The sequence below is a fragment of the Alligator mississippiensis genome, chromosome 2, assembly GCF_030867095.1.
Source record: "Alligator mississippiensis isolate rAllMis1 chromosome 2, rAllMis1, whole genome shotgun sequence".
Lineage (NCBI taxonomy): Eukaryota > Metazoa > Chordata > Crocodylia > Alligatoridae > Alligator > Alligator mississippiensis.
The window spans coordinates 95553119-95571224 of NC_081825.1; the positions used below are offsets into that span (position 1 = coordinate 95553119).

The following is an 18106-nucleotide window of genomic DNA, read 5'->3' on the forward strand; positions in this document are numbered from 1 at the left end:
CATCACACTGTGGTAATGTCAACTCCCTTTCACTGGCCAGCTTCATGAAAAATACCATGTCAACACCATACAACACTAACATGTTTTATGTACTGTAAGCGGCTGTGAGCCTTCTGGATAGGATGGAGCATAGATCTAATAAATAAATCAATCCACCTTCAAACTTCTCGCCTAGATTTTCACAGGGGAAGAAAAAAAAAACGGAAAAGGAAAGGAAACAAAGACCACAGAGATCAAAGGGAATTTCTTAACAGCTGAAAGAAGATGGAATTCCATCAATGCTTATTTTAGCCGCTGAATTCTTTGGCTGTTTTGAATTAAATTTATATCTTCCAGTTCAGCAAACATCTCCACTCCACTAGGTCATATGCCCTCTTACATAAAACAAAGGAAGCAAGTTCATCACAATAAAATCACCTGAGGTATGGGAGTCACATTCATAAATTTTCTGTTATCTGATTTTTTTTATTATTATTATTATTTTTTATTTTTATTTTTTTTTTACACAAGACAAAAGCAGAGCTAATATGTTTCAGTTACTGGGCAAAGTATCTTCTATTCTATTTATTAGTAATATTCTAATATAATAAAAGAATTTGTCCGTCTGTCCGTAACACTCTTGGAGCGCTCTGATTAGTTACTGAAAAAAACAATCAGAATGCTCCAAAAGCGTTAGACAGGAGGCGATGGTGGTGGCGTGCCGCCATGACAGCGGGGATGAAGCGGAGGATATGAGGCCAGCACCGCTGGCCTTGTTCCCCCTCCCCCCGGCCCTACTCCTCAGAGGCAGCAGCAGCAGCATGTGGTGCTGGTAAAAAGGGAAAGAGGGGATGGTGGGGCAAGCTTCCCACCCTGCCCCCACCCCCTCTCTGGGTGGTGGCGTCGTGGGCGGGTGGGGGTTAGGGTTAAGGTTATCAAGCTCCCCCTCCACCCCCATCCCTGCCCTCCCCGTTATTCTTGACAGGCAATTCACTAGTAACATATATGAAACAGCTGAAGAGCAAGACAGATCTATTCAGAGTTTTCTTCTCTCATTAAGTACTGTTGCATCTCTCTATCACATAAGGGTGCACAGACATAGCAACACTCATTTTATACAAATTAATCTAATTCTAGTGCAAATTTCTCTCTAAAACTACAAACTGAAAGAGTCAGAGGACTTTTCTCTTTGAAAGTGTTAAAACTGTAAACAATTTTAAAAACAAATCTTAATAAAGATGTCCTTCTCTCCTGTCTATTCCAAAGACTAGTTATTTAAGGTCAAAATGTGGTTATTTCAATAGTTTTGGTCTCTGTTTATCACTTGCCTATATCTCTCTGGGTATATGCATGTCCTAGTGTGAAAAAGCTGGATGACAAAAACAAACATAGCTAAATCCTCCGAAGTCACCAGTTCTAGAAAGCTTCTGCCCCTAAGAGTTAGTGTTTTCTATATATCAAGAAGAGCCTTTATCAAAGCTTGCTTCATCATATGACCTCTTTCAGTTGTCTGAACTTCACTTTTTGGTCTTGCATTTTTGTCCCCGGCTAAATTGCATCTGGCCAGAAGATTCAGCATATTTTACTGTATCATCTCTGTTTAGTTTAGCAAGCTGAGATGAGCTACAGGCATTATCTTGCCTTAATTAAGACAAGTATTATTTGCATGTCCACTTTCAGCTATTTATACTGAAGATTCACCAAACTGCAAAAGTAGCAACTTCCTGTCACCTCTTGTCATCAACTTTCATGTGCTGATAACAACCTACGACAACTTCCTTTTATAAGCCATCTTTCACTCCCCCTCCCCAAAGGCAGGATTTTTTTTTTTTTTTTAGAAACTTAAAATTGCATGTCAGGTCCTTTCCAAAGAAGAGAAACTTTTAATTTTGAAAAGTGTGGTCCAAAATAATATATCCAACTATTTAACTCCTTGCTGGCATCATTACCTACCCTTGACTCCTATTGAGGTAGCCAAAAAATAGAGGAAAGTTACCAAAGAGTCTCCAATCTGAGGTTGTAACCTAGGCAACCAGCACCATCTCCTTTCTCATCTCACTGAAGCTACTGCCAGCCTACACAGTTCCAAACAATCCACTTCTGACTTATCCATTAAAGGTTCTTTCCAAAATTTATGACAAAAAGTGTTTTTTGGCAACCATCTCCATATTCTTGTTTTCCCAATGGTCTCCGCTTCAGCCAATGTGGGAACTTGATTACAAAAGATAATAAATCCATTCCTCTGTGCTCCTGACATGCGAAAAAAACCAGCCAACAACAAAAAACAAAACAAAAAAACCCAACATCTGAAATGGATGATACCAAGATGAGCATGTACAGGAAGTCAGTTAACAGACTGTTAATGCTTTAGTGACATTCTTTCTAAAATTAGATTAACAAGCTCCCAAAAGAACCCATTAAAGTAGAATTCAAAATTACAGATAACATAAGGCTTTTTTTTTTTTTTTTTTGCATATGTCCCAAGATGCTGAACCCGTCTGCTTGCTTCAGCCCTGGGGACTGCTATATATTCACCTTCAGCATTAATTTCTGTTCCACGTGCTACTTTTAGAACAAAGTGAATTTTGCTTCTAATGCTCTGGGAGTTTCCTCATGACTGCCTGCTGTATCTTTATTACAGTATATTGCTGAGTGCATGATAAAGTATGCTACCAGCAAATCAATAAGACATACTGCAGCTTTCAGGCTCTTGTCCACTCTGCTATAGGAAAAGAAAATAAATTCCCAGATTTTCAGCATACAACAGGATAATCCAAAAGAATGAAAGTCAGTCTGGAAACAAAGTAAATAAGTAAAATGGGGAATCCTACTTTATTAGTATTTTTCCAAACTCTTTTCTAGCCCTTCTTTATAATGTCCAAATAACTTTCACATGCAGTAGCACATACAAAAAGAAGTTTAAATGACTCATCAAGAGTCAAACAAGAGCTACTTAGATAAGCCTCCTGCAGCACCAAAATACTACAGTCGCTGACATCCATTTTCAACCAGGTATCAGTAAAGTTGACAAATTATATTTTCATAACAGGAGTCCACATGTGAAATGGACTGGCCATTGAGATATTTTAAACAACATAAATGGTTAAACTGGCTGAAATCCTTGCATTGTATCACAAATCTCAAATGATTTTCAGTTTCAACAATGTTTGTATTACTACAGGTTTCCCTCGCCAACCACAGGGGTTAGAGGTTCCTGAAAGTTCCCGTGGTTGGGAAAACCGGCAGGGCTGGGAAGCAGGGGCTGTGGGGGCAAGTGAGAGGCACCAGCGGGGCCAAGCGAGATGTGGGGGGTGTATTTCCCAACTAAACCCTCCCCTTCTTTGAAGTGTGGATACTTAAAACCGTGGTTGGCAAAACCATGGTTGGGGCAAGGGAAACCAGTACTGCACTCTGACCAGAGTCACTCTTGTCTTCCGAAGAAAGCAAATAGGAAATAATTTTTTTCCCCCCTAAGGCTTATGTTTCTGGCCACTAATGAGAAGCACAGAAAATATCTTCTTTATATCATTTGGCACTGTTGTTCCCAATTACATCTCAGCAAGGACAACTTGATTAGATATACACTGAAAACTTTGTACAGAAAAAAAAACTTAGTAAGCTTCAGGTATAACCATAGGGGGGGTGTGGGGAAAAACAATTTCAGTCATTTTCAGGCAAAACACGCACTGTTGTCAATAAAAGACTTGCCTGAATAACAAGGGAAGACTCGACTCCTACTTCTCTACCAGGAAACATGACTGAAATTCTGCCTACCAAACTAAGCAGTTTGCGCAGCAGCTACACATTGAGACTATGAAACACACAGCACACCAGTAGGAACTGCAAGTAGTGCTCTATATTTCTGTTATTATATTCCTAATACCATTCTTGTCATTCTGTCAGATATTAGAGAAAAAAGAAACTATTTTCAATGATGACACAGAGATCATCTTGTAAAGCCACTCCACGAATAACTAACAAGTTCTGTGTTTCACTAGCAATGGGCTAGAGGAAGCAAGTTTCTGGACAACCACAGCTATCATATCACTGTTAGAATAAGATTTAAAAAGTAGGTTTATTTTAAGCTGCATTATTTGTAGGATTTAGATAGCACAGGAAGTTGCACCCACACTAATATATATGAAAGGAAGGAACTGTTTTATTGGTAGATATAAAAGTAGTAGAGGAAACAATTTTTTTAGTCAATCTATAAATACTGCAGATATTATACAATCCTTCAGAATAGGAGATCCAACACCAATACAGATGACTGCATTACCTAAGTACTTTATCATTTATCTGTTTTCAAAAACTGGAAGTTCATGATACTATGGTAAGAAAGCAACAAGGTTTCTCCCTATCATAACTCTTTTACTCTGCCCAACACTAATATCTGAATGTTAACACTTGGATAATGTTAACACGGAGAATATTACAATTTGCCATTGGGATTTAAGGCTGATTCCTAGCTCAACCAGTCCCATGAAAAGTACACAAAGCCAGTTCACAAATGTCTAAATCTTTATTATTTGTTTGCAAAAAAAGAATTAAATGTGTTTGAGAGAGAAAAGGTAAAAAAGAAAGGAAGGCAGGCAAAGGACGATTTCTCTCTGTCTTATGCAGGTTGTATCTTATTTTCTAGTTTCAATGACAACAGTTAAGTTTATATTAGTATTAAACTCCTAATGCTGTAACTCAGCAGATCTCAGCTGGGGATCTGCAACCCCCTGGGGGAGCCATGAGCAGGTTTCAGGGGGTCTGCATTACCCCTCACCTCACTACCCCTCCAGGGTAGAGCCACAGCCTGAGGAGAGCACTGGCAGCAGCTGGGCCAGGGGAGCAAGGCAGAGCCATGGCCTGGCATGCAAGCGGCTGGAGGCAAGACAAGGTGAGAGCAGCGCACCCCCAGAACCCCCTGGTCCGTTACTCCTTGCATTGCTAGCAGTGCAGCTGGTGCAGGGGTCCCAGTAGCAGCAGCAAGTCTTGTCGCCCCACTCTACCCTCCTGTGCCGGGTCCTACCTGGTGGGCTGCAGAGATGGCTCCTACCTGTGCTGTTTCAGCCAGGCTGCAGTTGTGTGCCCACTGTGGGACCCTACAAATCTGGGGAGACAACACGTCACCTATACCCCGTTCCCCCCCACACCTCACCTATACCCCACCCTGCATACTGGATATGCAGAACAGTTGCTGTGGCACTGGTGGGCCATGACATTTTTTGCTAGGGGGGCCTCAGGAAGAAAAAAGTTAAGAACCCCTGCTGTAACTGTCATTCCAAGAGCCATGAAAAGTATATTAATAAACCTAAACACAATAAATCAGAACATTTTTGTTCGATGGCATTTCAATATTTTCTAAAGTGGTTTATACACTGGAATGAGCTGTAGCGTTCATGGTTGGACTTTACTTACCTTTGCTCTTGTGGATGTTCCTCCACATCCTCCTCAGAGTCAACCTAATGAACAGAAAAAATACCAAGAGAGGTGTTCAGAATTATAATACTGTGTACATCTTGGCCAGGTACAGATACTATGCTTTTACTGGTATAAGTGATCGAAAACCGGTCTATACCCAAACAGAACAGAGGTTCAACACACAAAACCTGTAGCAGAACATAAGTTTAGCACACAGACCAAGTTAAAAATGGTGGAACCCAGCCTAAGATTTGCACATACACCCCCACCAAGGAGTGAACGTGTGTTCTGTTCCCTACCAATCTAAATTACACTGCTTGCAGAAAAACCGCATAACTCTGACTCTACCTCGGAGCTTTTGAATGTGTATACCTAGCCCTTGTGCCTACTCTTACTGAAGTGAATATATTAAGAACTTATTTTAAAAAGTCACAAATTATAAAGTTACTTAAGTGGTTCCACTAGGCATTAAAAAAACTCCACACTTAAGTAAATAAACAAACTTGATCCAAGATTTCAGATTTTATTGCCATTCCACTTTTTTTTTTTTTTTTCCAAATTTAGTTCTAAATTTACTTATTTTAGTTTAAACACATGCACTTATCAGGAGCTTTAGTGCATGCAAAATTCAATCTATTAAAAGCATTACAAAAATTAAAGATAGGCCAACACTAACATTAGAAATTCCCAAAACACAAAGACTGAAATCATTGCTACTCAAATTATTTGCCATCCCTCAATGCATTCATGGGACAACGTATAAGAAAGCAGACTGTGGAATGCCTTGAAATTCACCAAACTTTTATTTGCAGACTAAAGGCAAGGAAGCAGCTTCCTAATCACAGGGCCTTCCACCAAGCACTGAAGTACACAAATATTTTCAGGGACTGTAAGTTCAAACACCACAGCTGCTCTCAACTGCTGGAATAAGATGCAAGAAGAGAAGCAAAGCGAAGAGATGCACAGGAAACAAGCTGGGACAGTTTGCAGTTCAAACCCAGACACTTTGAACCATGACTAGAAGTGAATAAGGTCCCCAAAGAAAACCCTTTTTAGACTATAGCTGCCTACTTGTTTTACCAGCTGAAGTGTTCAAGTGGCTTTAACGTGCAATTCAAAATAGAATGCATTACAGCAACTCAGTTTACACTGATGAAAGAAAAGAACAACTTTCATGAAACTGTTTTCAGAAAAGGTCACAATCATCCTGCCAAGTGATTAGTTTTCCTTAGCTATTACAGAGGTAGATAGATGCAGGTTCCAAAAGACACATACGCTGTAAACCTGAATGGCAAAAAGTAGGAAAACTCACCAAAATCAACAGAAAGGGTCATTTCTATCATGTCCTCTCTTTGTTGTCCCATGCTACCTATATAAAAAAAAATACAACTCATCCCAAAAAATTACCTATGAATCACATTTCAATTTTGGCTAGACAACAGAAAAGGCAATCACCTACAGTATCCAGGCTCACTGAAATGGGAGCTTACTAGGTGTGTATGACCTACATACATACTTGAAGGCACACCTGTCTGCCCAACCACACAAGACCACTGAGCAAGGAAAGCTGAGAGGACAAGAAAGAACCTCAGGAGATGGGAACAACTGTTTAGAACAGTTACTAGATCTTCAAAAAAGAGGGAAAGACAACCACTGTAGTACAATGCCACCTATCTTTACTAGCATCAGCAGATAAGTAAATCATGGGTAATATTACTTAAAGCATCTTTTAGTCATTTTTAAAAAGCAGAAGATGCACATCCAATCTTCGTCCAGGATCAGAAGCAGATCATTAAGCAATGAACCCAGGGCAGTCTTCATTCCATACCTAAGCCTAGAACAAGACTGACAACAATTAAAGTAGTCTGAGGATTCTACAATCTTTCCCTCAACTTCGCTTGGAAAGGAAAACAGAAAACACTGTGATAGTTGTCAAGATTCTTTATTTAGGCTGATACCCCCTCAGCATCAGCCTAACTAGAGTTACCAGCATTTGGAGTGCCCATTAACAGGATCCCAAATAGCATCCTGTACATAAACAGTTGTGTGTGCTAAGCTAGAAAGCACCTGGGAGAGTCACACAGGCATTATGGGAGCTATCAAGTTTTAGCTAAGAGAGGACAGCCTCTGTATTCCCTGCACGAGCCAGTCTCGACCACCTTGACACATACCCTAGGAACATCTACATGTGCATATCATTGCTCCCAGGCGCTATAATTACACATGTACCCAAGAGCGCAGCATGTTGAGCCAGGTCGGAGTAGCCTCGGCTAGCAGGGGGTCCAGGGGGTCAGCCTACCAGCCCAGGGCCACTCTGACCTGGCTCAATGTGCTGTGGAGCAGCTGGCTGGGGCATGAGGGTGCTCCAATGTGGGTCTAGCCAACAGGCAGCACCTGCACTGAAAAGCACCCTCATGCCGCAGTCAGCCACCTCAGTGTCTACATGTGGTGTTGCAAAGTAAAAAACTCCACAGCAGGATAGTACTTGTAGTTACAAGTATTACCCTACTGCAGAGTTTATTAGCTTACTCCAGCCTAATAGCCCTGCACATGGAGATGCCAAGACTTTATTGTAGAGTTAATCAGTCTACTCCATAGTACACGTCTTGTGTACACACACCCCCTGAAGCTCAGATAAGGACTTTAAAATGCAGTAGAGCAGCCTATATAGAGAAACACAAGTTGTATCTTCCTTAAGTCAGTCTCAGACTCTGATGAAAACTAAATACACTCAGATGAATCCTGATTTAAAGTGGAAAACCTTATATACTCCTTGTATTTAACTAACAGGATATGTTTGAGCTAAAGATATATTGCAGCATTATCTAGCCACGTTTCAGTTACACATGTAATTTCAGGAATGGTGATTAACTTTATTAACTCCTGACATTTCATTAAAGAACATGAACTGAAATCAGGTCCTTACCATCTGGCATTGTGTAGACCGAAGAAAAGATCTGAGAATAATCAGGGCATTAATAACAAATGGCCAATACTCCTCTGTAACCAAGGCAGGTTTTCACCCTGCTTAATTTCCCTTGGTTCATGGCTTATTTTAATTGATTATAAAAATAAGTATCTAGGAACAAGGAAAATATGCCCAAAAATCAGTTCCTCATAGAAACTGGTATAAAAATCACATCTAAGATACAGATAATATAAAACAGAGTTAATGAGTCTCAACACTGAAAACAAGAGTCCCAATCATTATTCAATAACAACGGAAAAAAGGACATTGAAGAGTTTACAGATTTGGACAGTAGAGTAACAGCAAACTGAGACAGTGAGAAAGACATCAGAATCAGTAAATCAAACCAAGTCTCTAAATCATTTTGAAACGTTTCATCTTCCAGATAAAAACAAAAAACAGAAAGTTAAATTACAAAAACAAATGTAAAAAATGTGTTACTCTACAGGCCCAAATGCTGTTGTCTAAAAGTGTGCATAAATTAGAAGCATGTCAGAACTGTTTGAGGAGGATAATGAGACTATTCCAGCCTGAAAAAGTAACAGAAGAGCTACAGAAGAAATCCAGTATATGATCTATGGATAAAATAGAAAAAGAGAAAAGATGAATAATATTGGGGCTATGCACATGGAATGAAGAATGATGCCTTACCAACCACAGTTCCAAAGTAGAATCCACCAAGGAAAAGGGAAAAAAAGAAAAACTCAGGACACATGAAAAGGGACAACAGAACGAGAAATAAATAAGTAGAGTTACAGCTGGAATTCCAGCTGCTGCTGACCACATTGGATGAATAGTACTGCATTTCCATTTTCCTCCAATTTTCCTCCAAAAGCCTGAAAATGCCAAGTGTAATGAGAAATCACTAGTTATAGAAATTTCCTAACACCTGTTACAAGTATGAATTTGACTTGATTTACATCTCTGACAGATAATCTCAATAGTCTCTAATATCTAACAGGTACAAATGTGACAAAATTTTTTTAAAAATCTACTCGCCTCAAACTAATTTAAGATGGTTGGCAATGTCTCAGATTCCAAAGAAAAAGCACAGAGCAAGCTAGCTTTGATAATTTATTCATGGCCTTCTTCAATATCCATACCCAGGATTTACTTGTAACTGAAAGTATTTTAGAAAAAAAGAAACATTCCCCCTATGAATCTGAGATAGCAAAGAGGAATTATTTCCCTACTTAGGATTTCCCTGCAAATTGTTAATTAGCATGCCACTGATTTTTTGAATTCTGGAAGTGATTACCAGAATATACAGCTTTAAGAAGCACTACATTAATAATTTGCTAACATTTTTTTTCAGAAGGTACCTGACAAGGAAAACAAGTCATGTTTGTGTCTCCCTTCCAGGTTTTTGTGCTCATACCATATTTACTTGAATACAAGATGAGGTTTCCCCTCCCCTTCCCCCCCCCTCCCCCCCCCCCCCCAGGACATGAGGGAAAAAGCCCTTCATCTTATAATAGCATACAAGGAAATCTGATTAAATACACCGGGCACATCTACATGTGAAACTTAACGAGCAGTAGACTGATTCTACTGCGCATTGGCACGGCAGGAAAAAAAACGTGCTAATGCGCTAATGTGCAGAAGAATTAGTCTACTGTGCATTAGCATCACAAAAAAAAAATGCTCCTGCGCTACTACGCAGTTAACACCAATTACAGCGCATTAATGAACACATAGATGCACTCACTGCCTATCATTAAACTGCTGCCAAAAGCAGCATGTGCTCAGTACTGCAATCAAAACCAACTATGAAACTAATTAAATGGAGTCAACACTGAGCATGACTATAAAACACATGGCCCACAGTGGGCAAACTCTGCACACCCTCTCTCAGCCTGGCACATATGATTAGTGTGGCCCCATCCTGCACAAAGTGAAGTCAAACCAGGTTGCCCTGCACCTCACCTGCACATAAACTTTTGGAGGATCCCAGAATTCGTGACAAGAACACCCAGTTCCAGTCATGAGTGGGGGCTAATTAGCCAAATCAGCTAGTACAAATATGACAACATATAGAAAGCCCACTCACTTTTAAAATAATTGAAGATGGTTGGTAATGCCTCAGATTTCTTCCATAACTCTTCTGTTATGTTTTCAGAACAGAATAGTCCCATTATTCTCCCCAGACACTAGTGCTACTCAAAATTGTGTTTATGAAACACCTGTGCTAAAACTTGCAGCATTTTCCAAAACAGTAACATGCATCAATTCTGGATGAGTTACATCTATGGGTACTATATGCAAATTGCTACAACCATGTTTAATTTCAAGGCTACTTTTTTTTTTTTAATTTGCTTTTCACTTTTACATGCCCAAGGAGAGCAGGGTCTGACAGTAATGGGAGGGGGAAGGGGCTCCCACGGGAAAACACTGGGGGGAAGCAGAGAGAAGGCTACCTGATCCCCCAGATTTAATTTCCCCAGCTGTAGCAGTGGGAAGGGGACAAATTCAAGGCACATGTCCAATAATTAGATTCTATGCCTGGAAAATGATAGTAAACTTATAAATTTTCCATATATGGAATCTAAATATTGAGGGCTCACCTTATAATTGGGGTCATCTTCTATTCGAGTAAATACAGTATATAACGTCTTATCCTTTTCCCAATTCTTTTTTCCTTTCGCTTGTTTAACTGTGTTTAGAAAAATTGTAACAGTGTTTCTTTCCATGTTGGAGGACTCAGAGATTTTAGGTGGCAAGTCCTTTAAAGATTTTTTTCTCCCTAGTGTTTTAATTAATACCTGTCAGAAAATTAAAAACAAAACCACAGATTTATAAAGAGTGTGAATAAAAACGACAGGACTGTAATCAGGCCACCCCCCTTGATATCAAAATCCCATCAGTTTTCCATTCTTTTGTAATTGTTCAAGATAGCCTAAATTCTCAATGTTATAAATAAGGAGGATTTTAAAAATTGTTTCCTTCTAGTAAATAAGACAGGCCTGAAAACAAGTATGAGCCCACCTGCTTCCCTTCCCTACAAGAGACCTTCAAGAACCACCAGGGAACAAAAGAAATCAAGATTATGCCAGAGTCCAAGTCAGATTCAGAAAGGGAGCAATTGTAAAACCAAAAGCCAAAATAAACTGCAAAAAGAAACACTGGTATGGAGATGGTTGTAAGTTATTACTGACAGAATGCTAGCGATGTGCTAAATACTCAACTACAAATGGGAGTAAATGTTAACAAGCTCGCACACGAACACACGCTGTACTCAGGTCATGATCTAGAACAGGAGTGCTCAATCCCAGACCCATGAGCCAAATCCAGCCCACAGGGACCAAATCCAGCTCAGAGCCATGGCATCTGGCCCACAGGGCTCCCCATGAGTCAGGAAATTTAGCACTGGGCAAGCAGTAGCAATTAATACTACTACCCTTCCCCCACTGTCAAAATTCCCAAGCCCCGTGCAGCTGTGTAAGAGCCTGGTCACATCCCCTCCCCAGCATGAGGCCAGATTAGGGCGAGCCTACTTCTACTTCCCCACAAGGCCAGATCATAGCTGGGCCATGCCCCTTCCCATGGAGGTCAAATCAGGGTCAGGCCATGCTCCCTCCTCTCCCATACAGCTGAATCAAGGCTAGGCTTCCCCCACCCTCCTGCCCCTGCACCAGATACAACCCGTGGACAGACCACGCACCACCCAGCCAGCCCATGGAAAAAAAGATCAAGCACTGTTGAGTCCCCTGTTGATCTAGACTCATGTACTGTGTGCAGAGGTGTAACTAGAAATTTCGGCACCCTGGACAAGGAGGTCAAAGAGTGGTATGGGATTGTGCCAGCTACAAGAGTTTTACCTGATCCCAGAGACTCAAAGCTCCCAGCTATAGGTGTAACAGCATGGGCTCCCCCCGAGACATGGACTACTGCTGTTGCCACCATTTTGGCAACCCTTCTAAATCAGCAGCTGGGGCTGATTTTTTTTTTTTTTGGTGTCCTACTTGCCTCCCCCTAGTTACTCTACTGACTGCATGTACGTAGACCAGAAAGGGTAGTCATCACTGAAAGGTTTTTGGATTGGTGGGTATTTTCAGAGGAATCAGAAACTAAAAAAGGGGATTCCAAGACAAGGGAGCAGCATAGAAAAAGAAGTATGACTTCCAAAGCATACTTTACATATAAAGGGGGAAGTTGGGAGGGGGCTTTTGAGGTGCATAAACAAGAAGAAAGTAAAGGGAAATGAAAGCAAAGATGTGAGGGATGGAGGTGGGCAGGTCCTTGAAGGTTAGGCAAAAAGCATGAACTTGATACAGCTCAAGTAGACAAGAGCTATGAGAGGGACCATAAAGCAAATACAAATCTTTTGAGTAAATTTTCTCTCTCTTCAATTCAAATTCTTTCCCTCCCCCTTCCCCCACACCACCTAAGTTTCTTGATTCTGAAAACAAAGATATGAATGGAGGATTTTAATGGCTGAAAAGAACACTGATCATATTAACCTCTAACTCTCCAACTCAAACCCTAGCCGCAGTAGCAGATGTTTAAGCTATCATTTGATGAGTATCTGTATTCGGGACAGAAAGAATTACATATTGCAGTGAAAATGTTTTCAGTCTTTAAAGTCTTCATTAGCACTTACTTTTAGAAAAATGTCAATTTTTTCATCCCATAATGAAGCCAGTAGTTGAATATTTTCTTCCAAATAAGAATTACATAGCACTTGAAAATAAGGAAAATATTCATTTTACTGGATTCTGCCTAGTCAGTATTGTTCAGTTTTGTGACCTATGAAATGGAGTTCTTGTAAAGGTAACAAAACCATGAAAAACCTGCTTTGCTACTGGCAAGCAAAGATAATTTCCCCTGAGTGGGGAATCACTGAACAACAGATTTCTGTGGAGTTTAAATTCCCATTTACCAAAAAAAAAAAAAAGATAAGATACAGAAGAACAGTGCCACTTCACTTTGCATCTACAAATAGTTGGTTCCATTACTGCTACTCCTGCTCCTAGTTCACCCAATATGTAACAAATAGACTGCCAGGAGTCTGGTCAAGCACACGTGTGGAGGCCGGCTGGGCCGTACTCCACCTGGGCATGAGCGAGACCAGTAGCACTGTACCTGACCCCCCGGCCGGCAGCAGCAGGGCTCGGTGCCCTGGCAGGGCTCCTCCCTGCATGCTGGGTGCCAAAAGCTGCTCCCAGGGGCAGAGGCACAGCCTGTTCAATGTAGCACCCCCTTTCCTGTGGCCTGGCCAGCACTGCCTGGCTCTAAGCCGGCCTCCACACATGCTGTAATTTCAAAACTGTGTAATGAATATCAAAACTGCCAATATTATGTCACTTCTCTCTGCTACTTCTTGGAAAAATCTATAAGACAACGACAACCACAGCACTGAGGCTGTTCACAATGAAGGAAAACCCCAACAAACAGAGACTAGGGAAGTGAGCAGAAAAGAATAACCCTCCCTTCCCCTCTGTGATCCTTCCAAGAGGGTCTGTGGGTAAGGTGGTTAAAACACAATCTCCTTCCCCCTTCCTGCTAGTTAGAGAAGCAGGTTTATAAATGATCATATTTACAAGCCAAAAGCTTGAAAAGAAAGGTGCTGAGACCAGCAACTGCATGATGGAGGAATTCCAGCAGCTATGTAGTAAGGCTATGCCTCTTAAGAGGACTGTGCCCTGGTACTTGGCTGATGGGTCCAGGACTTCCTACTCCATTGTATTACCACCTGACTAGTAAAAGCCTACTAAGCGTTTCAAGCTGAGAAAAGAAAGCCAGTGCAAAACTATTTTACATATTAGTCACTGTGACACAGTTGAAATTAGAAGGCCACTTTCTTTTTCTACATCCAATGCAGAATCTGTGAGAAATGAAAACATTCTCCTGATCTTTACCTATTGCTTCCACAGAAGTAAGCAAAATAACAAATAAATGTCAGGTGAAGTACAAGACTAATTTTAAGTAATTCTTTTACAAGGAAGATCCATCCAAATAGAGTCCTTCCCAAGTGGTCCTACTCTTCCCAACAAGTAAACATTATAATTACCATCTCTGAATTGCTGCTTTACTGTAAAAAATAACCAGGTACTGTCACTGTGTGGTTTCATGTTTAATGTGTTTCAACATTAAGATTGCTCACTTTACAACTGAGATTTTTTTCCCCTTAATAGTCAGCCCAGCAAACTTAGCCTAGGATCAGAAAAAAAATAAATAAATAAAGCTCTTTTTGGCCTATGCATCTTTGATCATAAACTTTCCCTACTTAATCTTCCATATGAAACCAAGCAAATTCTGAAGAAAATAATGAACAAACAAAAGTATCTGCAGGCACAGGTAACACTCTAATACAAACACAAAACGCTGTCAACCTAGAACCTAAGAAGTAGCCTAGCCATAGCATCTATTACCAAGTCTTGGAGCCCAGCAGTGGTTCTGTTAGCTTCCTTATACCACCACTCTGGAATCAATATCCAATAACATGGATATGATAATGATATGACTTGCAATAGGAAAGCTGTTCTATTAGCCTCTTACAGAAGAGAGCAATGTCCCCAAGGACTGATCGTTCCCAGTTGTAAGCCTGGTGCCTTGAAGTCTAGAAGAATACAACAATTCTACACTCTGGGCATAACCCATTAAAACAAATTTTATGGCACTAGACTACCTCAAATGTCATAAATTCTATGGTGCACCTCCTAGCATTCTTCTGCATTTCTAAGAGCAGCCATATATTTTACAATATGGCACTTCTTTCCTTCCTCCTGCAAAATCTAACAAAAAATGTGCTGCTCTTCAAAGCAGCTACATGTTAACACTTAACCCAGCTAAAATATGCCAAAAGGGTGGCATTGTGAACAGCAGCATCACAAAGAAAAGGCTGTTCTCAGGAGAACAGGATTAACTATACATATGTATATTTTACATGCATTCATATACATTCACAACACACACAATACATACACACATACATACACAGAAACACTTACAAAAACATCGCTTTGTTCTACCATCATCTCAAGGGTGGAACATCAACCATCTAAAGTTTTACCATCATCAAGAAAGACAGCATAGGGTGCAACAAGTACAATAAATAGACCAGCTAAACTGTAATTGTCAGCCACATACAAATAAATGGCAACAGCAATGGCAATTTAGCAAAATACACACACACACATCTATAAATCTCTACAGATCTACAGAGATAGATCTAGCTATATATAGATAGAAACCTGTGTGTGTGGATGGATAGATCAATCTACATGATTTTTTTTTTTAAGCAGTAAAACCAAGTTCCCCCACTTAAATCTTCAACGCACACTGCAGAATCTTAGCTGGATCCTTGTTGAGAAAACCAGGTAGAGCAACACCAAGCACTCCCTTCCCAACATGCCGCTCGATATCACTTCCAGCCTCTTGCTGAGTTGCAGCCTAATCTTGACTGCGCACACTGCTATCTGCAGCAACCTTGTGTAGGTGCAGTCCCAATCGCTGTCTCACACATGCACACCCCTCCCACCCCCCAAACTTGAAGCCACCATGACTCAAGCTATCACGTGGTGGACTTAGAATAAGGGCACTGTTGCCAGGTGCAGTGGACACACAGTTTGTTTGCTTGGCAAACTGACATGAGTGCTACTGCCGGCCGACCAGAAGACTGTGCTCCTCCTCCTTCACCCCCACCAGTGCTGTCACCCTGTCTCCTCACCTGAGTGGGCAGCAGAAGTTCCCCTTCCTCAGCTTGCCACAGCTCCACCACGTTGGGGATGGGGTCGATAGCTACATGAACCAAACAAAAACCACACAGGCTGGAGTAACAAAGCACATTTGAAACGGGCAGAGGGGGGGGAGGGGGCTGTATTAGCCTGAGGCTTAAACAAGCCTGACATAAAGAGGCTTTCCTTTTCACCGCTGCTGTGGTCCCAATGGCAAAAATAAAACAGACGGATCATAAAGTTTCCATAGGAAAAATGCAGCGGCGGAAGTGGGTGACATCTGAAAGCGGGCATGCAAACCTGGCAGGCGAAGATGCCTCCAGGAGCCAATTTCCAGCAGTGGCGAAAGCTCATCCTAGATCTGGCTCAGAAAGGGCTGGGAGGCCAATGCCTGCCCCGCAGGGGGGGCCTGGCACTGCAGTGGCAGCATGGCCCAGGCGGGGGGGGGGGGGGGGAGGGGGGTCCTCTGGCTGCTGGAGGAGGGGAGCTGGAGCAGGAGAAACAATGCTGCTGTTGCAGCTGCAGGAAGCCGCGCTCCTGCTCGGGTTCGGGCGGCGGGCAACCATTACAAGCGACGCGGAGCTGGGGCGGCAGCGGGGAGCCGTCCGTCGCCGACCCGCCGCGCGGCCCGGGGGGAACGGGGCCCGGGGCTGGGGCAGCGCTGCCTGCGCCCGCTATGCGGGCGGGGCCGGCTCAGCGCTTACCTTGGCCCTGCGCTTCCCCCGGCCGAAAGCAGGGGAGCAGGACCTGGAAGACGCCGAGCAGGAGGTTCATGGCCGCAGCCGCGCGGCAGTAGCTGCCTGCCTGCGGGTAGCGCAGCCCCGCCATGCTGCTGCTGCGGCGGCGGCGGCGGCGGCGGCGGCTGGGCTGGGCTGGGCTAGGGCGGGGCGGGCGGCGCTCTGCGCGCCTGTGCGGCACCGCGGGGCGGGGCGGGGCGAGGCGAGGCGAGGCGGGGCGGGCGGCGAGCCCCGACAACGAGCGCGCAGCCTCCTCCCCCGGCTCCGCCCGCCGTGCTACACATGGCCCTCGCGCCCGCCCGCCCGCGGCCCCGCCAGCGCCGGGCATTGTCCGCAGCCGAGGGATTGAATGATCGCCCCGCTCCGCCCGCTCGAGTGCGGCCTGAGCGCCTCCCGCAGCACGCTGGTCCTGCGCACGGCCATGTACACGCACGTGTGCGCACACACACGCGCTCTGCTTAGTCTGCGGTACAAACGTGTGTGTGTGTGTGTGTGTGTGTGTGTGTGTTCATACACACGCGTGATACATACTGCTTAGTCTACGTGGTGCAAATGGTGTGTGTGTGTGTGTGTGTGTGTGTGTGTGTGTGTGTGTATAAGATGAGTTTGCACCACAGACTAACCAGTGTGTGTGTGTGTGTGTATACATGCATATGGATATCCATATCTAGATAATGTGTGTGTATGTTCTCTAGATATCTAGATACATAGACTTCTATGTCTAGACATAGCTACACATATCTATACATCTAGACACAGGCAACTGGTACGGGGGGCACGTGCCCGCCCCCAGGCACGGCTCAGGACAGGGCAAATTTTTGGTGCATGGGCTGGAAATGTGTTTGGGGAGGGGGGGACACTAAGCCACAGCACAGAGGTATAGGAGTAGATATGGGGCTTTTGGCCCACCCACAAATCGTGTCCCCCCAACTCAGGAGGCACCAGTCACCCGTGCATCTAGACATCTACATCAATATACATATATATATCCATCCCTCATTTTTATAAATATATCCCTACATATATGTACACACGTATCCATATATACAGGGTTCAAATTATAGGGAGCTCAGGGAGGCTGAGCTCCCCTGTAGGAGACAAGAAACCCCCTGAAGGCCAGTCAGACCCCAGCCAGCCCCTCACCTTTCTAAGCAGTCCAGGGACCTGGCTGCCACTGCTGCAGACCCCAAGAGTCAAAGTGTAATTTGAACCCTGCATATATATCTATAGCTATCTATATAGATATCTCCCTATATATATGTAGACACACATCCATCTAAATATATATGGACATATATATAGATGGAGTCTACATATATATAGGGAGATAGGTA

General features: G+C 42.8%; 1 protein-coding gene across 8 annotated transcripts in view; it reads right to left on the minus strand.

Moving 5' to 3' along the window:
- TMEM131L (transmembrane 131 like) overlaps positions 1 to 16898 on the minus strand; it is a 125343-nt gene extending 108445 nt beyond the window's left edge. For 6 of the 8 annotated variants that reach the window (XM_019481474.2, XM_019481472.2, XM_019481473.2 and 3 more), the window contains exons 1-3: positions 16740 to 16898; positions 16029 to 16099; positions 5389 to 5432 (exon numbers count right to left, since the gene is read on the minus strand). In XM_019481474.2, coding sequence (XP_019337019.1) covers positions 5389 to 5432; positions 16029 to 16099; positions 16740 to 16863 — 239 coding nt within the window. In that variant the 5' untranslated portion in view covers positions 16864 to 16898. Of the gene's footprint in view, positions 1 to 5388; positions 5433 to 10923; positions 11065 to 16028; positions 16100 to 16739 lie in introns of those variants that run through there. The other 2 variants (XM_014593876.2, XM_059721949.1) reach the window with 2 other exon arrangements.
- Positions 16899 to 18106: the final 1208 nt, after the last annotated feature.